Source organism: Leucoraja erinacea, chromosome 10 (assembly GCF_028641065.1).
Source record: "Leucoraja erinacea ecotype New England chromosome 10, Leri_hhj_1, whole genome shotgun sequence".
NCBI lineage: Eukaryota > Metazoa > Chordata > Chondrichthyes > Rajiformes > Rajidae > Leucoraja > Leucoraja erinaceus.
The window spans coordinates 4,116,460-4,142,492 of record NC_073386.1 but is presented as its reverse complement, the minus strand read 5'-3'; the positions used below and the strand labels follow the sequence as shown (position 1 = coordinate 4,142,492).

At 46.9% G+C, this 26,033-nt stretch overlaps 1 protein-coding gene across 1 annotated transcript in view; it reads left to right on the top strand.

The window, feature by feature from the left end:
- The window catches only part of gipc2 (GIPC PDZ domain containing family, member 2), a 55,699-nt gene that overhangs the window by 17,518 nt on the left and 12,148 nt on the right, over positions 1–26,033 (top strand). Inside the window, exons 2-3 of the mRNA XM_055641307.1 lie at positions 17,232–17,417; positions 21,999–22,179. Of these exons, the coding sequence (XP_055497282.1) occupies positions 17,232–17,417; positions 21,999–22,179 (367 nt within the window). The remainder of the gene's footprint in view (positions 1–17,231; positions 17,418–21,998; positions 22,180–26,033) is intronic.

Below are 26,033 nucleotides of genomic sequence, written 5' to 3'. Positions count from 1 at the left end.
GGACCCCCCCCCCATGAGTGGAAACATCCTCTCCACACCCACTCCACCCAGGCCTGCAGGAACTGCAGATGCTAGTTTACCAGTACAAAATAGAAGACATTTTGGATTAGAATCCTTCTCCAGTCTGAAGAATGTCCCGACCCAAATCAACATCGATCCATGTCCTCCAGAGATGCTGCCTGACCTGCTGAGTTACTCCAGCTCTTTGTTTTTTCTCAACTGGGAATTTTTTTTCTGTCTGTTGACTTGTTTGCTGGTCACAGATAGATAATTGAGTAGTTTCGCTGGTATGCCGGTTATTGTAAAGCAAAGTGGAACTCGTTGATCCAGATCTTAGTTTGGTGTGACATAAAATTGGTTGAGTGATAATCCTGTCAACCTTGAATTACAGCCTGCTGATATTTCTGACCCTACTTCTGTCAGAAAAAGTCTATTCATATTTGCCCCCTGGTAAAGTGCCAAAGAAATGGCTTAAGAAACAAATGTCTTCAATATAAATAACAGTCATTGACACTGAGAGGGGTATTTCCAAAATGTGGCTTGGCTGACAGCTACACCTTATGGGTGGATTCCGAGATCCTTTGTGCCACGTAGTATCATTGCAGACATCAGTAACATGTGGCGGCCCTCTGCAGGATTCCATTGCCTCTGGCAAGGGTGTTAAATGATGGGCTTCCAAGGTTGCTTCTTGGTCTATTGGTATCGGGTGTAACCAGTTAGTACTGTAGATGGACACAAAATGTTCAGGTTTAGTTTAGTTCAGAGATACAGGATGGAAACATTCGGCCCACCGAGTCTGTGCTGACCAGCGATCCCCGCGCACTAACACTATTCTACACACACGATGGACAATTTACAATTTTACCAAGCCAATTCACCTGCAACCCTGTATGTCTTTGGCATGTGGAAGGAAACTGGAGTTCCCAGAGGAAACCCATGCAGGTCATGGGGACAATGTTCAAACTCCATAGAGAAAGCTCCCGTCGCCAGGATCGATCTTGGGTCTCCGGCGCTGTAAGGCAGCAACCCTACCGCTGCGCCACCATGCCAAAATGCTGGAGTAACTCAGCAGACCAGGCAGCATGTGTGGAGAAAAGGGTGTCCTGGCGACATGGTGGTGCAGCGGTAGAGTTGTTGCCTTACAATGCCAGAGACCTGGGTTGCATCCTGACTACGGGTGCTGTCTGTACGGAGTTTGTGCGGCCCACACTCCCAAGACATACAGGTTTGTAGGTTGACAAAAGTGCTGGAGAAACTCAGTGGGTGAGGCAGCAACCTTCTTAAACAGGTTTGTAGGTTAATTGGCTTCAATATAATTATCCCTATTGTGTAGGATAGGGTTACTGTCGACACGGACGCTGTGGGCCAAAGGGCCTGTTTCCGCTCTGTATCTCTAAACTAAAAAAAAATAGATTCTGGACCTGAAAATAGACACATGTGTTGGAGGTGGTGCTTAGCTAAACATACTTCACACTCTTGTGGTTTCTCGGTTTGCCAGTGTTTGTGTACGTGTGGTAAATATTGCCGCAAATTATGGGATTGATAATGTACCCCATGGTGGGTAAAACATAGTGGTTTCCGTGTGCAGAAATGGCAGATGGAATACAACTTGATCTTGCATTAATTTCAATTTGTACTGAAATACTGTCATTTCCAGTAGGAAATCTAACAAAATGAACTATGAATTCTCCAATTATAGGTAACACACCAAACCTCGCCACCCCCTTCTCCCCCACCCTGTTTCCTTCACCCCTCACCCGCCCCTTCCATCAATTCTTTCCTCTGGCTTCACATTCGTAACTCTTCTGTCTGTATCTCACATCTTTTGTCTTTTCATCTCTGGCCATCGGCAGATACGCAGATGCCCAACTACTTGAATGCAACATCTCCAAGTTTGCGGATGACACGAAGCTGGGGGGCAGTGTTAGCTGTGAGGAGGATGCTAGGTGGCTACAAGGTGACTTGGATAGGTTGGGTGAGTGGGCAAATGCATGGCAGATGCAGTATAATGTGGATAAATGTGAGGTTATCCACTTTGGTGGCAAAAACAGGAAAGTAGACTATTATCTGAATGGTGGCCGATTAGGAAAAGGGGAAATGCAACGAGACCTGGGTGTCATAATACACCAACCAATGAAAGTAGGCATGCAGGTGCAGCAAGCAGTGAAGAAAGCGAATGGTATGTTAGCATTCATAGCAAAAGGATTTGAATATAGGAGCAGGGAGGTTCTACTGTAGTTGTACAGGGCCTTGGTGAGACCACACCTGGAGTATTGCGTATAGTTTTGGTCTCCTAATCTGAGGAAAGATATTCTTGCCATAGAGGGAGTACAGAGAAGGTTCACCAGATTGATTCCTGGGATGGCAAGACTTTCATATGAAGAAAGACGGGATAGACTCGGCTTGTACTCGCTAGAATTTAGAAGATTGAGGGGGGATCTTATAGAAACGTACAAAATTCTTAAGGGGTTGGACAGGCTAGATGCAGGAAGATTGTTCCCGATGTTGGGGAAGTCCAGAACAAGGGGCTACAGTTTAAGGATAAGGGGGACGTCCTTTTTTCACACAGAGAGTGGTGAATCTGTGGAATTCTCTGCCACAGAGGGTAGTTGGGGCCAGTTCATTGGCTATATTTAAGAGGGAATTAGATGTGGCCCTTGTGGCTAAAGGGATCAGGGGGTATGGAGAGGAGGCAGGTACAGGATACTGAGTTGGATGATCAGCCATGATCATACTGAATGGCGGTGCTGGCTCGAAGGGCCGGATGACCTACTCCTGCACCTATTTTCTATATTTCTATGTTTGCCCTGTATCCCCCTATTACTTGCCAGGCTATGTCCTGCCCCCCTCTTCTCTCTCAGCTAACCTCCCTCTCCCTCATCACAATCAGTCTGAAGAAGTGTCTTGACCCGAAACACCGCCTATCCATGCTCTCCACAGATACTGCGTGACCCGCTGAGTTATTTCAGCATGTTGTGCCATTTTTTTGTAAACCAGCAAGCATTTTGACACGGCCAATTACTTCCCTGCATTGTCTGCCAAATTCCCTTTCAAAAGCCCCGCATGACTCCACCACCGATACAAAGGTAGCTTGGCAGCAACTATTCCCTGCATAAAATGTTATTTTCTTTGTTTCCGTCTTAACCTTCGCTCCGCACACTAAATCTGCGAACCCTTGATCATTGAGTCATCCGTGACAATGTGCTGCTTATCTCAATCTTCCCAATACAAGCATGACAATAACGTGTATATCTTGATCAGATTTTCCCCCCAAGGTGGATGCTTCAGTTTCTGTCATCCAATTTAGTTACTGTATTTCCTCATCCTTCTTAAAAAGTGAGCCCAGGAAAAACCCTTAACAATGGAGAGCTTTAGTTTATGACTTGGTTTAGCTTATTTCACGTGTACTGTGGTGCAGTGAAAGGTTTTGTTGCTTGCTAACCAGTCAACGGAAAGACAACCAATGATTACAATCGAACCATCCACTGTGTACAGATAAACGATAACGGAAATAATGTTTAGTGCAAGAAATAACTTTTAGTGCAAGAGGTGGCTTCAAAGAAGATATTACTACACAATGTAGAAACAAAGAACTATGGATGCTGGTTAATACCAAAGATAGACTCAAAGTGATGGAGTAATTCAGCGGGTCAGGCAGCACCTCTGGAGACAAAGGATGGGTGACGTCTCGGGGACGAAGGAACCCAACCCGAAACGTCACCAATCCTTTTTCTCCAGAGATGCTGCTTGACCTGCTGAGTTACTTCAGCACTTTGAGATTACTACACACTTCACCCACATTGTTAAATTGCTCAAGTATTGCATCGAAAATGATTTGCTCTGGAAAAAATCTATTGGATTTGCATTAAAATAAATTGTGAAACTCCATAACTGATGTCTTTAAAAAAAATTAAAATAATCACTGTTAAGGGGCTGTTCCACTGTGGCGACCTAATCCGCAAGTTCAGAAGTGTGTCTTCGACCTTCAAGCTCGAGGGTACTCGTCTGAAAAACTCGCGTTGGATGGAGCGTCAGCGATGAAACCGCCAGCTGGATATGCGGGAACTTCCCTCGAGCATGAAGGAGAGTTCCAGTGACCTCATAGGACCTCCTAGGATCACGTGTCGACCATGATGCGAGTTTGAGTCGAGGCCAAACTCTTCTAAACTCGCAGATTAGGGCGCCGCAGAGGAACAGCCTCTTTATGACTTTTGTTGTGAAGCTCAGATTTTAGCTTTATTTGTATAAACTAGTACATGTTTTACATGGCCATTGGAAGGAAATACCAGAGGTTCAACGTAATTGCATAGATTTTCAATCCCGAATGATTTGCTACAGTCGTCGTAACTGAAATAGCAAGTTGCTGCAGGAGACTGACACGGTGTGAACAATTGCTGTTTGGACCCAGGGAGGTGTGAAATTGACAACAATTGCCGTGAAATTGAATCAGAGCGATGATGGTTGTTCATCATGCTGAAGGAATTCTGTCACGAGCCTCTGGTTCTGACTGTTCCTTTAACATCTTGTCCAGAAAACAAACCAGCTGCGGTTAATAAGTGCTCTAACCTTTACATATCGTTTCTTTCATGTAAACAAAAATCTTTGGTGGAATGTATGGGTTGTAGGGTGGTTTGGTATTTAAGACCTGTACATGTCCCTAATTTTTTTAGTTTAGTTTAGAGATGCAGCGCAGAAACAGACCCTTTGGCCCATCGAATCCGCGCTGACCAGTGTTCCCCTGCATACTAACACTATCCTACACACACCAGGGACAATTTACATTTGTACCAAGCCAAATGTTTGCCTTTGGAGTGTGGGAGGAAATGGAGCACCAGGAGAAAACCCATGTGGTCACGGGGAGAATGTACAAACTCCGTACAGACAGCACCCGTAGTCTGGATTGAACCCGGGTCTCTGACGCTACTGTGCCACCCGTGATGCCAACTGTGTTAAAATTTCCTTGAAGAATTACAACATCTTCTCCCGAGTTCTAGAAACTTCTGCACTCTACTCTGGAGTCTCACGAGCTTCGTTGGCTCGTCTCCAGTTGGTCCAAAATGCTGCCGCTCGCCTTTTAACTGGAACTCGAAAGAGGGAGCACATTACGCCAATTTTGGCCTCCCTTCACTGGCTCCCAGTGCACTTTCGAGTTCATTTTAAAATTATTTTATTTGTTTTTAAATCATTGAATGGCCTCGCCCCGCCTTACCTCTCTGAGCTGCTCCACCTATATGCTCCAGCGGATCAGCTGCTCCTTGAGGTACCACGGTCTAAGCGGAAGCTCAGAGGGGATAGAGCCTTTTCTGTTGCTGCCCCGGCACTCTGGAACACCTTGCCACTGCAGATCAGACAGGCCCCTTCACTGTCCATCTTTAAATCCTCCCTAAAAACTCACTTTTATTCACTGGCTGAGACTTTGTTCCTGTTTTAGTGCTTTTAATGTCTTTTAATTTTTACTGTTTTTATAGTCCTGTCGTCTTAATGGTTTTAGTAGTTTGTAATAACTTTTTGTTGACTTCCCATCTACAGCACTTTGTGGTAACTGATGTTGTCTAAAAGCGCTTTATAAATATTATTATTATTATAACTGCCCAGAGTGGAGAAAGAGCCTACGAGGTGGCGTTGAGAGCACACTGAAGCCCTGCACAATCAGCCGCTGAAGAGAACGACTTCACAAACTAGTCTCCAACCTACTTTGTCGGCCATTTTACTGCCGCAGCTCTGCAGTTGACGTAATTGTTCACAAAATAATGGGTCATTCGTGATACCAAGCATCTGCTGGGGAAAAAAACCTTCTTATTACATCTCTGTTCAATGAGGAAGGAATGTTGCACCCAAATGACTTGGACTGCTTAACCGATAGTTGGCGTATGGCCTACTCAAAATAAGTTTGCTTTAAATAAAATGTTTAGCATTGCTCTGCTGACTTCCATGGCTAGTTAGTGACAACGAGTGGAGGAGGTCAGTGTATAGATGCAGCACAACTGGGTAACCTGATATTTACACAAGTGCTGGGGCCTTGTCAGAGACCTTTGTATCCACTTCATCCTTAGGCAAAGCCCCAGAGGACTGGAGAATAACCACTGTTGTTTAAGAAGGGCGGAAGAGAAATTGTACACCTCTGCTCGTTACAACAGTGATAGTGAAGATTCTTTGGAAGGATTTAACACACACATCTGCAATAGCTTTAGGGACAGCTGTTGGCATGACTGTGTGGGACGTTCATGCCACATGAATCTGATTGAGATTTTAGCGGAGGTGATTAGATGATCGAGGGCAGGGCAGTGATTGTTGTTTACTTGGACTTTATTTAGTAAAGCATTTGACAACTTTCCAGGCTGCTCCAGAAGGTTGTCACATGATTAATCCACAGAGACTTGGATGATTGGATTCCAGCTGAGCCACCGAAGACGCAGCAGTGATGGCTGGGTGTTATTCTGTCTGGAGGTCTGTGACCAGTGGGGTTCCACAGGGATCAGTGCTAGCAGTTCTTGTTTGTGGCATATGCACGTGATTTAGGCAAAAATGTTGATGTGCTGATTAGTAAGTTTGCAGCTGACACAACAATTGCCAGAATGTGTGGACAATGAGGATTATAGTCAAAGGATATGGATATAGATCAGTTGGAAATATGAGCAGAGAAATGGAAGGACACCCTGGCGCGGCGCAACGTCTCACCTCCAACAGCAGCAGAAACAGGCAAGCGATTGCCGAGCTCGGCCTGGGGCTCACGGCCGTTGCAGACCCGGATCTGCCCCCCCACTCCTACTCCCAGAGCGGGGCCAAGACGATTGGAGATAGACACAAAATGCAGGAGTAACTCAGCAGGACCGGCAGCATCTCTGGAGAGAAGAAATGGATGACGTTTCGGGTCGAAACCCTTCTTCACGTGCTCCAGACAGCATGATGACACGCGCGAATGTCGCTCGTCAGTCACTACCGGCCTGTCGCGTAAATGACGGTCAAGTGGGACAGGCCCTTGAATGGTGGGCGTATTGTACAGAGGATCTTGGGTTGCAAATCCATAGATCCCTGAAAGTGGCAAACACAAATAGAGCGGCAAAGATATACTTCCCATTATCCATTGGGGCACCAAGAATGAATGAATGAATACTTTATTGTCACAAGTGGCATGTGACAAGTCATAGTGAAATACTTTGCTTACATACCCAAAGTATGCAATAGTCACCACATAAATGTTATTCAGTTGTGATACATCTATATAACACTTTGTTCAGGCCACATCCCTGGCCACGTACACTCCATTGAGGATAAATGGGGATCCTGTGGATAGGGTGAGCTGTTTTAAATATCTGGGAGTCCACATCTCTGAGGATATGACATGGATATCACACGCCGCAGCACTCGTGAGTAAGGCAAGGCAGCGCCTTTACCACCTCAGGCAATTGAGGAAATTCAGAGTGTCTCCGAGGATTCTCCAGTGCTTCTACGCAGCGGCTGTGGAAAGCATCTTGTCCGGGAACATTACCATCTGGTTTGGGAATTGCTCTGCCCAGGACAAGAAGGCGCTGCAGAGAGTAGTGCGTTCGGCCGAACGCACTATGGGAACTTCACTCACCCTTCTGCAGGAACTATACATCAGGAGGTGCAACTCCAGAGCCAATAAAATCATGGGAGACCCCTTCCACCCCTGCAACGGACTGTTCCAGCTGCTACGGTCAGGCAAACGCCTCTGTTTCCATGCTGTGAGAACGGAGAGGTTGAGAAGGAGTTTCTTCCCAGAGGCCATTTCGGACTGTAAATCTCACCAGGGACTAACTTCACTGAACGTTTTTCCTTCCAATATTTAATGTAAAAGAATATGGGTGTGTTTATGAGTGTGTTTATAGTTTGTTTGTCTTTTTGCACAAAGTCCGCTAGCATTGCCACTTTTCATTTCACTGCACATCTTGTATGTGTATGTGACGAATATACTTGACTTGACTTGACGACTTGACTTGATTTGGAGTCCGGTTTGATCGCTGCATTATAGGAAGGATGCGAAGGCATTGGAGAGGGTGCTCAAGAGATTCGCCAGGATGTTGCCTGGATGAGAGAGTATTAGTTGGTCACATTTGTTTCTAAACTGATGAGAAATATAAAGAGGATAAATAGTGAGTCTTGCCCTGGATTCAAATGTCAAAAGATGATGGGGGGTGATGTTTAAAGATGTGCAAGGCAAGTGTTTTTGAACAAAGAGTGATAGGTGCATGCAATGTTTTGGCAGGGAAAGTGGTGGAAGCAGGTACAATAGCAATATTTAAGATGCATTTTGATAGTTGCATGAACAAGCAGGAAATGGAAGGATATGGACGACATGCCATATCCTCTACCTCTGCTTTCAGTCTGAAGGAAGGGTTCTGACCCAAAAAGTCACCCATCCTTTTCCTTCAGAGATGCTGCATGATCCAATCCAGCGCTTTGTATCTATGTGGGGTTAATTTAAATTGGCATCATGGTCAGCAGGGAAATGGGCCTTTTCCTGTGCTGTGATGTTCTCTGTTCTATGCTGGTACTGGCAATTCTTTCAACTTTGTTTATGGCACGGGGTTAAGTGAGCTGGTCATAATGAAATCAAACGGAAATGCCTTGTTTGTTTTCAAGTACAAGGAGATGCTGAGAAGACTGTAGAAATCTCTGCCTCTTCCTTTCTTTCTCCCCCCCCCCACCCCGACATTAATCTGAGGAAGGGTCTTGACCCGAAACGTCGCCTATTCCTTCTCTCCATAAATGCTGCCTCACCCACCGAGTTTCTCCAGCATTTTTGTCTGCCTTTGATTTTACACCAAGTTGGTTTATAGCAAAGCTCTCAAATGGGTTTATGTGCCATCTTCAAGGGAATCTGTTTTTCCAATGTCTTGCCACTATCACCCAATACAATCTCAGATCTAATTATAGAGATTGAATGCCGCCGTTTTAGAGTTGTGTTTCACTTCTAAATTTCACGCCAATTTGAAAATCTAGATATAGTACAATAGGCTATTTGGTTCTATTGTATTCTGTTTGAATATGTTTTCACTTAACTTAATCTGGCTCTCAGTTTATGTCAAACCAGCATCTGCAGTTCCTCTTCTTTACACAGCGTATGATTTTACTCCTTTTGTCTAAATTCTCACTGTGTTTCCAATTCGAAAGCAATGACCAGTCTTCAGAAGTGATTCAATCGAGCAGAGCCTTAGATTGAGAAAATCTGCATAAAATCCCTAGAAATGTTCATGCATATCCATTTTCATCTTAAATTAAGTTTCGGCTGTTGCCCCAAGTTCTGTGACGAGTCCCACGTTTTATGTCGTGTGCTGAAGCAGCTTCTTCTGACTTCCCTAATTCATTTATTGGTGGTTTGATTACAGTTTTTGATTCCCTTTCAGATGAAAATATGTCTTTGTTCTTTTCAAGGAAGCTGCTTTATAATTATTAAAACAACTCAGTTCTTTAATGGAATTCACTCTAATAGCTGTTAGTTAGAAATGGCACCAGCATGTTCCAGCTTTGTTTCTGTTGGTGGTGGAGCTGTACTGTTTTCCCACAGGGTCAGAGAACAAGTCACGGTGATGTTATCTTTGCATATTTAGAAATTCCAGAATGCTTGGGGTCACTTGTGTTCGGAGATTGCTTTGACTGTGGCTGACATTGGCTAGATTGAGTTCATAAGTGGTAGGAGCAGAATTAGGACATTTGGCCCATCAAGTCTACTTCGCCATTCAATCATGGCTGATCCATCTTTCCCTCTCAACCCCATTCTCCTGTCTTCTTCCCATAACCCCTAACACCAGTGAGTAGCTGTTTGAATTTCAAGCTGCCAACAATTCATTGGAAAACCAGCTCTTGTCCCCATTTGTACTAACACATTTCATAATCCATACTCGAGTTAATCTCTCCAGAGATGCCACCTGTCCTGTTGAGTTACTCCAGCCTCTTTGTGTCTAATCTGAGAAAGGACATTCTTGCCATAGAGGGAGTACAGAGAAGGTTCCTGGGATGTCAGGACTTCCATATGAAGAAAGACTGGAAAGACTCGGCTTGTACTCGCTAGAATTTAGAAGACTGAGGGGGGGGGGGGGGGGGGGTCTTATAGAAACGTACAAAATTCTTAAGGGGTTGGACAGGCTAGATGCAGGAAGATTTTTCCCGATGTTGGGGAAGTCCAGAACAAGGGGTCACAGTTTAAGGATAAGGGGGAAATCTTTTGGGACCGAGATGAGAAAAACATTTTTCACACAGCGATTGGTGAATCTCTGGAATTCTCTGCCATAGAAGGTTGTTGAGGCCAGTTCATTGGCTATATTTAAGAGGGAGTTAGATGTGGCCCTTGTGGCTAAAGAGATCAGGGGGTATGGAGAGAAGGCTGGTACAGGATACCGAGTTGGATGATCAGCCATGATCATATTGAATGGCAGTGCAGGCTCGAAGGGCCGAATGGCCTACTCCTGCACCTATTTTCTATGTTTCTATCCTCAAGTTAACAGATTGCTTCCCATTTTAGATAAATCCTCACCTGGACTGGCACCCGTTTCTCCCCTCCCCCTCCAGTCGCATTCCTTCCTCTGGCTTCACTATTAGCAACTCTTTGATCCTTTTGTCTCACACCTGTTTTGAATTAAAATCTCTGGCCTTTGCTGCATGTGTATAGATATAGAAACAAAAATCTGCAGATGCTGGCTTATACCAAAGATAGACACCGAATGATGCTGTAACTCAGCAGGCCGTGCAACATCTCCAGAGAGAAACTACAGGTGACCTTCAGACTGTCTGAAGAAAAGTGTCCCGACCTGAAACATCACCCAACCTTTTTCTCTGCAGATGCTGCCTAACCCGCTGAGTTACTCGAGCACCTTGTCTATCTTTGTGTAAAAATATATTTGCAAATTAATGAGATGGGGCCTGGGACCGATCTCGAAATTACGCTGGTCTGTGGATAACAAGTCAGTGGACAGTGAGGACTGAGTATATTGAAGGCTTTTCTCATTCACCTAATATTGTTCACATTGGTCTCCCTTGCCTTGATCTGTTCTGTCTCTGTTGTGGCTTTGAGGTTTGTTGCTTCTCGGAACTAATTGGTTGAAATTCCAGTTAGCCCAGTCCTTTGTGCGATTTGACATGCCCATTATGTTTCCTGTACATTTGGCAATCATTTCAGAATACCTCATAGTCTTGTTACGTTTGCTCTGTCCCAGAACAAATATATGCATGTACAGTTTGAGGAACCCGTTGACTATAAACACTGTTGTCCGCTTCAAGTGGCTGCTTTACTGTGTGTCTTTGCGCCTCCTTTTTTACAATGACTGTTCTTTATTCACATGGCCATACCTTGTGATTTCAAAACCAATAGTTGATTTCGGGTATCAATATCTCAACAGAAGTAGTTTGAAGAAAAGTAGGACCAGGAAGTAGGAACCCAAGGAACTGCAGACAAAAAAAGATGCAAAGTGCTGGAGTAACTCAGCAGGTCGGGTAGCATCTGTGGAGAACGTGAATAGGCGACGTTTCGGATCAGCACTCTTGGAGAATATGGATAGGTGACGTTTCGGTCTTGGGAGAATGTGGATAGATGGATGATGTTTCAGGTCAGGAACTGCAGATGCTGGGTTTATCAAAAACGGCACTGGTAACTCAGTGGGTCAGGCAGCATCTCTGGGGAAGCCATCTGACCCCTGAATTACTCCAACACTTTGTGTCTATCCATCCCAAAATGCTGGCAAACATCATGGTCTCAAATGGATGGTGAGTCACAGGTGGGTACCTATAGAGACGACTGGCCAACAAAGCAGGTTTCTGTCAACTTTACATCTGGTAGCCAGGATTTTCACAGAAATGCCCACAACCGACAAATGAAGATTTGGGTCATTTGGCCTCGGGTCATCATCCTCATTCTGTGCACCTTTTCCACACCCATGGTCTGCATGATCACACTTATTAACAGATTTCCTCGGATGCCAACAAACAAACACACAGGTTAAAGTTTTTCTCGTAAATACAAGAAGTCGTAGTTTTCTTGCAGTCGCGCCGCTGACCGAAATGCGCCCCGGTATGTCCGACTTGCCCCACAGGCCGCCCAGTGGACTGCGGAGAAGCTGGACGCGAGGCCCCTCTGGGCCGAAGGAGCCTCTGGCGGTGATGAGGGCAGTCTCCGCAGCGCCACCGGGTGCCTCGGCAGCAGCGTGAGCCTCGACAGCATTGGGAGCCTCGGCGGCAGTGGGAGCCTTGACAGCAACAGAAGCCTCGGCAGTGGTGGGGCCTAGGCGGCAGCAGGGGCCCCGGTGGCAGCAAGAGTCTTGGCCGCAGCGGGGGGCCTTGGTGGCAACGGGAGCCTCGGCAGCAACAGGAGCCTCGGCAGTGGTGGGGCCTAGGCGGCAGCAGGGGCCACGGTGGCAGCAAGAGTCTTGGCTGCAGCGGGGGACCTTGGTGGCAACGGGAGCCTCGGCAGCAACAGGAGCCTCGGCAGTGGTGGGGCCTAGGCAGCAGCAGGGGCCACGGTGGCAGCAAGAGTCTTGGCCGCAGCGGGGGACCTTGGTGGCAACGGGAGCCTCGGCAGCAACAGGAGCCTCGGCAGTGGTGGGGCCTCGGTGGCAACGTGAGCCTCAGTGGCGGCAGGAACATCGGTAGCAACGGGAACCTCCGTGGCAGTGGGGGGGGGGAACCAGCCAACAGTCGCTTGTCTTTTTCTTTAGTTTTCACTTTTAATTTATTCCGTGTACCTTGGTGTGTTTTATGACTGTTAGCAGACCAATTTCCATCTGGGGATGAATAAAGTTTTATCCTATCATATCGTACAAGGAACTGCAGATGCTGGTTTACACAAAAAGACAAAGTGCTGGAGTAACTCAGCAGGCCAGCCAGCATCTCTGGAGAACATGGAAGGTAGGTCCCTTCTTCAGACTGGTCTTTTGTCTGAAGAGGGGTTCTGACCCGAAACGTCGTTTAGCCACGTTTAACCCAGTGATGCTCCAGAATTACTCCAGCACAGTGTGTCTATTAAAGCTTTTCTTCCTGTATTACCTCTGTACTGTCTAGACAGCCCCAACTCCCCACAGACCTGATGAGACGTTACCAACCTGAAACTTTGTCTCTGTTTTGCCCTCTCCACCGATGCCGTCAGGCCTGCTGAATATTTCCAGCATTTCCTGTTTCAATTTTAAATTTATAGTGCCTGCAGTTTCTGTTTAATAGTCTTCCCAACTCGGTGCTGGCATGGGTACTATCTTCTGCTCTGTCAGTCTGAAGAAAGGTCTCGACCCAAAACGTCACCCATTCCTTCTCTCCAGAGATGCTGCCTGAGCCGCTGAGTTACTCCAGCATTTTGTGTCTCACCAACAAACCTGTACGTCGTTGGAGTGTTGGAAACAGGAGAAAACCCTTGCGGTCGCAGGGAGAATGTACAAATTTGGTAGACAGCACTCGCAGTTGGGATCGATCGCAAATATCTGGCGCCTTAAGGCAGCAACTCTATCACAGTACCACACCGTTCCATAGTTCCATGGCTTGTCCTTGCATCTCTTCCTGATTAAAGATGCAACATTCTCAGCTTATAGTCTTCCAGGACCTCATTATTAGCTAGGAAAGATACAAAAATATTTGCCGTGCCCTCACAATGTCCTAGGATACACTTGATAGTTCCAGAAGGCTCAACATCAGCAATTCAAAACAGTTCAACATGGGGATTAAATACAAACTGGCCCAGGGCCAGATGCGGTTACATTTGCCTTACATTGTAGGTGGTGGCATTTCCAGTTTATCCATGTGGTACGTGGCCTCTTACTAATTGCTAGCCAAGTTGTGAGCAAATTATCCCATCAACTTGACTGGGCATCGTGGATTTCTTACACTTTGAGCTGTTGAGTTTTGCTTAGGATATTTTCAACTGGTTGAGGGTGCTGCTAATGCTTGGACATGGGATTTGGGCAAAAGGATGGCGGCAGTGTGGCGCAGCAGTGGCGCAGCTGCCTTACAGCGCCAGAGACCCGGGTTCGATCCTGACTACGAATGCTGTATGTGCGGTGTTTGTAGGTTCTCCCTGTGACCATGTGGGGTGCTCTGGTTTCACCCCACATTCGAAAGATGTATAGGTTCGTAGGTTAATTGGCTATGGTAAAAATTGTTAATTGCCCCTAGTGTCGGTGTATGAGGTGATCGCTGGTATGAGTGGACTTGGTGGGCCCAAGAGTCCGTTTCTATGCTGTTTTTCTCTAAAGTGTAGTTTTGAGATGGCGTAATAGTGGCTTTGTGGTGGAATATCAGTGGAGTGTCCCTGAGGACCCTTTGAGGCCCACACTGCTTCCCATTCTTACACTTACATGTTTAGACGAGGGAGAGGCGGAAAGCTGGATTGCTTGATTGTCTGAAGAAGGGTCTCGACCCGAAACGTCACCTATTCCTTTTCTCTAGGGATGCTGGCTGACCCGCTGAGTTACTCCAGCTTTCTGTGTCTATCTTTGGTTTAAACCAGCATCTGCAGTTCCTTCCTGCACATTGTTTGAGCAAAATATACCCATATAGCAATGCTGCCTGGTTTTTGTGGCATTTGGAAGAAGCTGCAGCATTTTCCATAGCTGAGTTCTAAGGATTCAAGAATAGTGAGATTCTTACTGCTGTTTGGCGCATGGTATTTGCCTCTACATGTTCAGGTATGCAGGCAAGAAAAGAGACTAACAAGCATTTATCATGCCTGAAGCGTTTTACTATGTTACGTAGACAAAAAATCAACCATTTTGCACGTAGCAGTGTCCCATTAACAGAAATAAATGAATGACTTAAACGTGTTGCCTTTGGTAATGTTTGAGAGAAGATTAAATGCAAGAATTACGATTACTGAATCATATTTATCTCTGTTTAATGCCCCATAGTTCAATTGAGCATTAATTTACATACAATTACATAATTCGGCATCTTTGAGCAACACGGTGGTGCAGCAGTAGATTTGCCTCCTTACAGCTCCAGAGACTTGGCTTCATTCCTGATTACGGGTGTGCTGTGTATACGGAGTTTGCAGTCTTCCCTGTGACCGCAGGGTGCTCCGGTTTCCAAACTTCCCACATTCCAAAGATGTGCAGGTTAATTGGCTTCTGTAAATTGTCCCTTGTGTATAGCATAGAATTAGTGTATGGGTGATCATTGGTCAGCGTGGACTCAGTGGGTTGAAGGGCTTGTTTCCATGCTGTTTCTCTAAATTAAATTTACCTAAAATGCAGTAAATGGTAGATCCCCCTGTTTGAGAGGAGAGGGACCTAGGTGCATGGTTCCTTGAAGGTCGAGTCGCAGGTAGATAAGGTGGTCAAAAATGTTTTTGGCACTTTGGCCTTCATCAGTCAGAGTATTGAGTTTAGAAGTTGTGAGGTCATGTTGTAGTTGTATAAGACGTTGGTGAGACCGCATCTAGGATCTTGTGTTCAGTTCTGGGCACCATGTTGTAGGATAGATATTGTCAAGCGTGAAAGGGTTCAGAAAAGATTTACGAGGATGTTTCCAGGACTAGAGTGTGTGAACTATACGGAGAGGTTGCGTAGGCTGGGTCTCTATTCCATGGAGCGAAGGAGGATGTGGGGGGGGGATCTTATAGAGGTGTACAAAATGAGAGGAATAGATCGAGTAGATGAACAGCCTCTTGCCCATAGTAGGGGAATTGAGAACTAGAGGACATAGGTTCAAGGTGAAGGGGAAAAGATTTAATAGGAATCCGAGAGGTAACATTTTCACACAAAGGATGGTGGGTGTATGGAACAAGCTGCCAGAGGAGGTAGTTGAGGTTGGGACTATCCCATCGTTTAAGAAACAATTATACAGGTACATAGATAGGGCAGGTTTGGGGGGGATATGGACCAGGAGCAGGCAAGTGGAACTGGTGTAGCTTGTAGTTGGCTGGTGTGGGCAAGTAGGGCCGATGGGCCTATTTCCACAGTGTATCACTCTATGACACTCTGACTCTAACATTTCGAGTCTCAGACCCATCGTCTGAACTGGGAAGAGAGACAGTGAGAGAAACAATCGGTAGAGATTTAAAGCAGCATCTTCAGGGTTTAAAGAGGTGTTTCTCGAGCTTGAGGCCTGGCCACACACTCATCTCCCCGCTACCTTCAGGTAGAAGGTACCGGAGACTGAAGACTGCAACGACCAGGTTCAGGAATAGCTACTTCCCCACAGCCATCAGGTTATTAAACTTGGCTCGGACAACCTCTGAACATTAATAGCCCATTATCTGATATTTGCACTTTATCAGTTTCATGTGTGTGTACATTTATATAATGGTATATGGACACACTGATCTGTTTTGTAGTCATGCCTACTATGTTCTGTTGTGCTGAAGCAAAGCAAGAATTTCATTGTCCTATCAGGGACACATGACAATAAACTCTCTTGAATCTTGACAGCAGATGGTGGAGGGGAGGGAGTCGGGGAAAGCTCTTGAATTGAAGGAGCTGCATGAGTGCGTTTTGAATCTGGTAACTTCTGCAGACATAAAACGCTGGTTCATTCACTGAATCGTACCGGAGAGTGCGAGGTCTGGATCGAGTGGATGTGGAGAGGAAGTTTCCACTTGTGGAAGAGTCTGGGACCAGAGGGCACAGTGTCAGAATAAAAGGACGCACCTTTAGAAAGCAGATGAGGAATTTATTTAGTCGGAGGGTGGTGAATCTATGGAATTCATTGCCACAGAAGGCTGTGGAGGCCAAGTCAATTGATATTTTTAAGGCGGAGATTGATAGATCCTTGATTAGTACGGGTGTCGGGTTATGGGGAGAAGGCAGGAGAATGGGGTGGAGAGGAAAGATAGATCAGCCATGATTGAATGGCAGAGAAGACTAGATGGGCCGAATGGCCTAATTCTACTTCTATAACCTTCAGCAACAGCTTCTTCCCTGCAACCTTCAGGCTATTGAACCCTCTCAGCTACAACTAAACTCCAAACTGCCTTGAGTGCACAAATTACTTTTTTTTGCTCTGTTGTTTTATTTTTATTTATTGAACTTTTTAATGTGTGTTTATTATAATATCTATTTAGTACTGTTTTTACCGAACTGTTGTGGTGCTGCAAGTACAGATTTCTTTCTTCTGTGTCGGTACATATGTCAATAACATGCTCTTCGACTCCCTAGGACATAGTTAGTTTGGGACACCTTGTATCTTCTTAATACACCTCGTGTAGATACACCTTGTGTCGACACACTTTGTGTTGATACACCTTGCGTATCTTCTAAATACTGTTCTGTATTTACAATCTGTGTTTTTCCTCCCTACAGATTTTGTTCTGCACATTGAACACACACAGAATAGACATGGACAAACTCCTCGGAGGGCAGATTGGTCTGGAAGATTTTATTTTTGCACACACGAAGGGTCTCAGGAAAGAAGTGGATGTGTTCAAAGCCGAAGAGGCTCTGGGATTAACCATTACTGATAATGGAGCAGGATTTGCTTTCATAAAGGTAGGTTTGAATCCTGTACCTGGGTATCTCATAGAGTCATAGTCTTACAGTGTGGAAACAGGCCCTTTGACCCGACTTGCCCACACTGGCCAACATGTCCCATCTACACCAGTGGCCTCTGCCTGCGTTTGGCCCATATCCCATCAAACCTAATGTGTAGGAGGGAACTGCAGATGCTGCTTTATATCGAAGAGTAATTCAGCGGGATAGGCAGCATCTCTGGATAGAGGTAATGGGTGATGTGTTTGGGTCAAGACCCTCCTTCAGACTCTGAACCACCTGCCTCCATTTGACCCATATCCCTCTAAACCTGTCCCTATGTGTGTACTTGTCCACATTTTCCTTAAACGTTGCAATAGCTGCCAGGGCTAGTCAAGGCTTATGCAAAATAGTGGTTTAAAAGGCATTTAGGTACGTACATGGATGGATATGCAGAGAATGGAGGGATGTGGGGCATGTGCAGGAAGGTAAGAGTTGGTCTTGGCATCAAGTTCGTCACAGCTGGTGTGGGCTGAAGGGTCTATTCGTGTAGAAACAAAAGAACTGCAAATGCTGGTTTATACCAAAGACAGACGCTAAGTACTGGAATAACTCAGGAGAAAAAAGATGGGTGACGTTTTCGGTTGGGACTCTTCAGTCTGAAGAAGGATCCCAACCCAAAATGTCATCCATCCTCTTTCTTCAGAGATGCTGTCTGACCCGCTGAGTTATTCCAACACATTGGGGCCTATTCCTGTGCTCCACTGTTTGTTCCATGTTCTGTGAATGCACTGAAAGGAGAGTGGACTCAGATTCAATAACAGCTCCCACTGACAAAATAATACATTAGCAGGAGGTAGACCAAAGTGCTGGAGAAACTCAGCGGGTGCGGCAGCATCTGGGGAGCGAAGGGAAGAGGCAACGTTTCGGGCCGAAACCCTTGGGTTGCATCTGTGGAGCAAAGGAAATGGGCAACGTTTTGGCCCGAAACGTTGCCTATTTCCTTCGCACCATAGATGCTGCCGCACCCGCTGAGTTTCTCCAGCACTTTTGTCTACCTTTGATATTCCAGCATCTGCAGTTCCTTCTTAAACATTAGCAGGAGCCTGGAGGGTGGTTTGATAACTTTCAGGGAGAGGGCATTATAGGCAAACGTTCTCTGCTCTCTGGCACGTGGTGATTAATGAGCTAAGATTGAAAGGTGAGCATTTTGCACACTTTTTTTTACAGGCATTCATGGTTTTGAGTTGGGTAGGGTCCTTTTAAAAAAATCAATGTATGAATGAAGGGAGGGAGTGGGAATGCAGGATTGGTTTCCTGCAAGGGGAAGTATCAGTAGAGTTGGGTGTGGGCGTGTACGTGTTTCCAGTAGGCACAGGATCCAGCTAGACTATCGTTATTAGCAGTGTAAACACTTGGAAACAGTTGGCAAAGGGAAGGAAGTCATCATTGCTCAATATTTGTGCTGACTAATGATCCATTTATTTCTGCATTTTAGTAGGAGTGGCAACAAATCCAAATGGAAAGGCAGCCAAATCATAAGTATTATGATTTATTATAATACTAGAAAACAGATATTAGTGTGTGTAGAGTACTTTGTGGACTTCACATATTGGACTGCAGATAACCGTTAATCAACTACAAATTAAATATGCACTCAATCACTGCGCTTCATGGGCTTTTCACTTGAAGTAATTATTCAACAATACTTTATTGTCACCTGTAACCAGGTACAGTTTTACCTCCTCCCCATCGACTCCATTCAAGGACCCAAGCAGTCGTTCCAGGTGCGGCAGAGGTTCACCTGCACCTCCTCCAACCTCATCTATTGCATCCGCTGCTCGAGATGTCCGCTGATCTACAGCGGCGAGACCAAGCGCAGCAGGCTTGGTGATCGTTTCGCCGAACACCTCCGCTCAGTCCACAATAACCAATCTGATTTCCCGGTGGATCAGCACTTCAACTCCCCCTCCCATTCCGAATGTGACCTTTCTGTCCTGGGCCTCCTCCATGGTCAGAGTGAACACCACCGGAAATTGGAGGAGCAGCGCCTCATATTCCCTGTTTGGGCAGTTTACACCCCAGTGGCATGAACATTGACTTCTCCAATTTCCAGTAGCCCTTATTGTCTCCTTCCCTTCTCAGCTCTCCCTCAGCCCTCTGGCTCCTCTTCCTTTCTTCTTCCCCCCCTCCCCCACACCCCCACACCCTACATCAGTCTGAAGAAGGGTGTCGGCCCGAAACGTTGCCTATTTCCTTCGCTCCATAGATGCTGACTCACCCATTGAGTTTCTCCAGCATTTTTGTCTACAATGAACTACTTTGCTTTGCACACAACCTGGTTAAATTATACAGTCGACCTCATCTAGGCAATACACAAGAGTTGCCATGTTTCTGGAGCGGACCAAATGACAAAAAGTCAACGTTATTATATTTGCTCTAATGCCATTCTAATGATCACGCTTCTTACATGTTGCTTCTTCCAGAGGTGCCAGTTTATCAATCCTTTTGAAAAGAGACTTTATCAGATTCTGTGAGCAGTATGACTTTGAGGGTGAGCGAATGGCATTTCTATAAAGGCACCTGATGGCCCATTAACAAGCATCCGAATTCAAGCCTCCTTGAAGTGGTGAAGAAAATTCCTCTTCATCGAGTTGAAGGGCGACAAACTGAATAGTTTTGGCAGGCCCCTTCAGCCTAATCACCCGCTGTGGTTCACTGATCACCGAGTTGCCTACTTGGCTGTGTCTGAAAATTTACACTTTGTGTACTGTGGTCGGGTTCTGCAATCTAAAGAGGACAATGTTTTGCATATTGGTACCAAAGTGAATGTTGCCTGAATGTTTTGGGAGCAGTGTGGTGTAAGATTATGTGCTTGTATTTATAATTCAGGTACACAAAAATGCTGGAGAAACTCAGTGGGTGCAACAGCATCTATGGAGCGAAGGAGATAGGCAACGTTTCGGGCCGAAACCCTTCAATTCGGTGTCTGTGCTGTGTGACTTGAGCCATTGGTATAGAGTGTACTGCACTGCCACCTAATGGTTCAATGATTCTTTATTATTACGTTTGCGCAGCACACTGAAATTATTTTGCATAACCACAAATGCACAGTCATCACAATTTTGGCACTGTGCAAAATAAAAAAAAAAAAAAAACAAAAAAACCCAGAAACCACAAACAATCCAAAGTCCAGTCCACATGTTGGAAGTCCTGGAGGGCGAGGGCCCCTGATCCAGGAAGCCTGCAGGCTCGAGAACCAACGTCCCACTCCGCTGCTGACCGCCTCTGCTGTCCCAGGGGGTGCCTCCTGCAGCCGACCCTGAAGGCACTGGTGGTAATAATAGCGGAGTCAGGGGATATGGGGAGAAGGCAGGAACAGGATACTGATTGGGGATGATCAGCCATGAGCACATTAAATGGCGGTGCTGGCTCGAAGGGCCAGATGGCCTACTCCTGCACCTATTGTCTAATACCCTGGTCCCTCTCCTACCACTCCTCGCATCCATCATTGGTGTTGGAGGTTATGGGGAGAAGGCAGGAAAATGGGATTAGGATGCAGAGATCAGCCATGATTGAATGGTGCAGTGGGCTCGATGGGCTGAATGGCCTAATTCCACTCCTATAACTTGTGAATAACTTGAAGTCTCCGCTAGCGGCTGACTCCTCGACTCTCCCGTCTTCGGGGCCTCTCAAGCTTTGGAAGTGGCCGTCGGGTCTTTGTTCTTGCAAATCAGTGGTAATTGGCTGCTCATAGCTTGCTGACTCTTTAATTGTGAAACATTGACCTGTCCTCAGCATGGGAAGGGGAGTTAAAATGTTTGGCAACCGGGAAATTGCGCCGGCCAAGTGGGACTGAGCGAAGGGATTCGGCAAAATGATCGCACAGTCTGTGTTTGGTCTCGCCAATGTATAGAAGTCCACTCCGAGAGCCAATGAAACAATGTCCATGTACAGATCCCAACGGGTATGGTGGTGCAGTGGGACTGTTGCTGCCTTACAGCACCAGAGTCCGATCCTGACTATGCGTGCGTGTCTGTACGGAGTTTATGCGTTCTCCCCGTGACCTGCGTGGGTTTTCTCCGAGAACTTCGGTTTCCTCCCGCACTCCAAAGACGTAGAGGATTGGAGGTTAATTGGCTTGGTTTACTATAAAAATTGTCCCTAGTGTAGAATGGTGTTAGTGTGCGGGGATCGCTGGTCGGTGCGGACTCGGTGGGCCGAAGGGCCTGTTTCCGCGCTCTATCTCTAAACTAAACAGTTGGAATTACTGTTGCCAGGCTGTATGTCTGTGAGATGCTTTTATGGGTCAGCTCAATTCTTCATCAGGAGATAGAAAGGAAGGTAACCGACCTTGGGAGAAAGAAATGCCTGGTTTGGAAGGTGCTGGATGGATTTCGGGAAGAAATTCCAGAGCTTAGGGAACCGAAGGCATGACTGCAACTTGAGGATTGATCAAATTCAGCGATGTGTAAAGAGCCAGAACTAATGATGCAAGCAGATATTGGTGACAATATTTACCTTGAAATAATAGTAATAAGAAATGGCGTTGGTTCTTTGCTGCTTTGAACTAACAAAGTTCCCTCTCCCGTTCTCTCGCAGCGTATCAAAGAGGGCAGCATCATCGACCAAGTCAAGGTCATCCTCGTCGGCGACCACATCGAGTCAATCAACGGCAAGGGCGTGGTGGGCTGTCGCCACTACGAAGTGGCCAAGATGCTGAAGGAGTTGCCGAAAGGCAAGGCCTTCACGCTGAAACTGGTGGAAACTACAAAAGCCTTTGGTAAGCTCCAAAGACGATGCCTGTGCACCACGGCATGGGTCTCCCACTCGCCCTCGTCCGATCTTCCATCCTACAGTGCCCTGACTTGTCTTCTGCAATGCGTGGAAATATAACCCAACATCAGGCCCAGTCTCCCCAAGTTTGTTCCCTTCCCTCTGCCTTACTGAAGCGACCCGGCATTGATGACTTGTCTTTCAACTATGATGGTGTAATCGGTTCACCTCTGAGTTGGAATCCTGACGTCTTTGACCAGGAGAAGCACGATGGCGCAGCGGTAGAGTCGTCATCTCACAGCGGCAGAGACCCGGGGCTGATGTGACAATGGGTGCTGTCTGTGTGCAGTTTGTACTTTCTCCCTGTGACCGTGTGGGTTTCCTCCAGTTGCTCTGATTTCCCCTCGCATTCCAAAGATGTGCAGATTTGTAGGTTAATTGGCTTCTGTACATTGTCCCTAGTGTGTAGGTTAGAACAAGTGTACAGGTTGCTGGTCGGCATGGACTTGGTGAGCCCCTTTCCACACTTTCACCTATCTTTCACCAAAACAAAACAAAACTTGACCCAATATTGACCAGTTCCAAACAGTGAAAGGATAGGTGGCCTCTCTAACTACCCTCTACCGTGATTGAGCACCCAGTGTACGAGTCCTGCGTGCAGCTGGTAAAGATGGCAGTTCCCACCATCACCTCTTTATCGTTTTCTCCACGTGCGATAATGGTCAGGTTCATTGGACCGGAGGTGGGACATTATCCTGGAAAAAAAAATGAATGCGCTGTGTCCAAAATCTCATAAAATAAATGCAAATACAGGTGCACAACCTTTTATCCGAAGATCCAAATAACGAAAACCTCCGAATAGCGGACATTTTTTCAGTCCTTGAAGAAAGGTCCTTGAAAACGTTCACCGAGGGCGGCCCGCTGAGGTGACAGCGGAACCTCCGGTCGGTCCTCGAAGAAAGGGGAACTAAATCCCCATTCATAAAAGAGAAGGTGAGGGTATATTGCGCGGGAGGGTTAATGATTGACAATCTGCTGCTGCCTGCCCGCTGGGTTAAAAAGTTCCCACGGTAGTCTCACGATACACAGTGTATCGTGAGTCTTGCGTGGGAACTTTTTAACTCAGCGGGCAGGCAGCAGCAAATTGTCGCTTCCTTCAGTTTCACCCCACCTACACCCCTCTGCTTCCCGGCCATGTGTGTGACCCCTTCCCTCCCCTCTCCAGCTCCCCGCGCATTGCACCGGCGCGGGGGCTTTGCACTGTCTTCACGTTGGAGCCAGTGCCAATCACCGGAGACGTCAGGACCAACGGGACACCGACCCCCAGGCCCACTGCAAGCACGGAGAACCCAGAGACCCACAGCCAGCAGCAGCCCAGCCCCGTTCCAATTCCAGAGGAACACGCTCTCCGCTGTCCCCGTAGGGACAGAAGCTGATGGCTCGGGCTGTGACGTCTCCGGCCACCCCCCTGTACAGGAGCTGAGACTGGGAACTGTGGGGTTGTTTGCAGTTGCAGAGGGAGGGGGCAAGGGCGGTACAGTTCCCAGTCTCAGCTCCATTCCAGGGGGGTGACCGGAGACGTCAGGACCAACGGGACACCGACTGCAAGCACGGAGATCCCATAGACTCACAGCCAGCAGCAACTCTAGCCCAGCCCCGCTCCAACTCCAGAGGAACCCGGGTTGCAGATGAGGGGGCGCAGCTCGGGCTGTGGGCGAACTGCCACTTGTCGCTGTAGCGGCGCATCGGGGAGCGGGTTCCTGTTGGTCCTGACGTCTCCGGCCGTCCCCCTGGACAGGAGCTGAGAGACGTCAGGACCACCAGAAGCCGCTCCCCGATGCGCTGCTACAGCGACAAGTGGCAGCTCGCCCACAGCCCGAGCTGCGCCCCCTCATCGGGACACCGACCCCCAGGCCCACTGCAAGCACGGAGATCCCAGAGACTCACAGCCAGCAACAACTCTAGCCCAGCCCCGCTCCAACTCCAGAGGAACCCGGGTTGCGGATGAGGGGGCGCAGCTCGGGCTGTGGGCGAACTGCCACTTGTCGCAGTAGCGGCCCATCGGGGAGCGGATTCCTCTGGAGTTGGAGGGACAGGGAGACACAGCGGCTTTTGAGAATGGTGGGCAATCACTTCCAAAGTTCTGCCCACACACTCAGTACACCTCTCCTACACTTGTCTCCCGCACTAAGATCATCTCGCAGAGAATGATCCCAGCCTAACCCTCCCTATTCTCTCCTATTCTGCAAGAAAAAACTACATTGAAGACTCAAACTCGCGATCGAGTAACTGCCGGGATCGAGGCGCAAACTCGCGACCTTGCGGATACGAGCCGAGCACTCTACCACTGAGCCAGCCGTTAAAATCTACGCTAAAAATCTTCCATTCCGAAAGCCGAAAAATTCTGAATTACGAAAAGTGTCTGGTCCCAAGGCTTTCGGATAAAAGGTTGTGCACCTGTATTTACAAAATTAGTTAAATCAACAATATAAATGCCTTAATCCAAAGGTTCCCAACCTGGGGAAATTTACCCCTAGAGGGTACATTTTTCCTACCCACGGGGTAAATTTGTTGATTCTGGATTACAATTTTTCTTATTGACTGTTTGTTTGGTTCTGGTATACCAGTATCAGTTCATCATTAGTTCATAAATTAGTGAAATAACATTGTTATGTGCTATTAAAGTTGCCAGGGGTAAACGGAACGAAAAAGGTTGGGAACCTCTGCCTTAACCACTGTTAACAGAACAGCTTGTCTGAGATCTAGAGGAGAATAGACTTAGTTCAGATTAGTTTAGAAATACAGCGTGTAAACCGGTTCTTTGGCCTACCGAGTCCGCGCCGACCAGCGATCCCCACATATTAATACTATCCTGCACACACTAGGGTCAATTTTTACATTTACCAAGTCAATTAACCGACAAACCTGCACGTCTTTGGAGTGTGGGAGGAAACCGAAGATCTCGGAGAAAACCCACGCAGGTCACGGGGGGGAACGTGTAAACTCCGCACAGACAGCGCCCGTAGTCGGGATCGAACCCTGGTCTCGGATGCTGCGAGTGCTATAAGGCAGCAACTCTACTGCTGCGTCACCCACCGTGCCACCCACCTGAATGCTTTGGATTTATGATATTTATATTTTTGGTTGAGCCACATGGTAAGCCTGTTCGTCTCCATACTTCTCGAGGACGTGAGGGGGATATTGGGCAGGCTAGGACTTTATTCCTTGGAGGGCAAGAGGCTAAGAGATGATCTTAGAGGTGTATAAAGCCATGAGGGGAATCGACATGGTGAATGCACAGAGTCTTGTACCCAAGATAGGGGAACTAAGACCCAGAAGACATAGGTTTAAGGTGAGAGGGGAAAGATTTAACAGGAACCCAAGGGGCAACTTTTTCATTCAGAAGATAAAGCTCTAAGGGCTAGTGGAGTCAAGGGATATGGGGAGAAGGCAGGCACGGGTTCTTGATAGGGGACGATCAGCCATGATCGCAATGAATGGTGGTGCTGGCTTGAAGGGCCGAATGGCCTCCTCCTGCACCTATTTTCTGTTTCCATGTTTCTAGAAGGTGGTGGGAATTTACTTAGTCAGAGGTTGGTGAATTTCTTGAATTCTTTGCCATGAACAGCTGTGGAGGCCAGGCCATTGGTTATATTTAAGACGGAGGTTGACATATTGCTGATTAGTGCGGGTGTCAGGGGGAGAAGGCAGGAGAACGGGGCTCAGAGTGAAAGGGGGGTCAGCCATGATTGAATGGGGGAATAGACTCGATGGGTCAAATGGCCTAATTCTGATCCTATGACCAATGAACTTGCATACAACGAGCTGCCAGAGGAGATAGTTGGGGCAGCTACAATAACA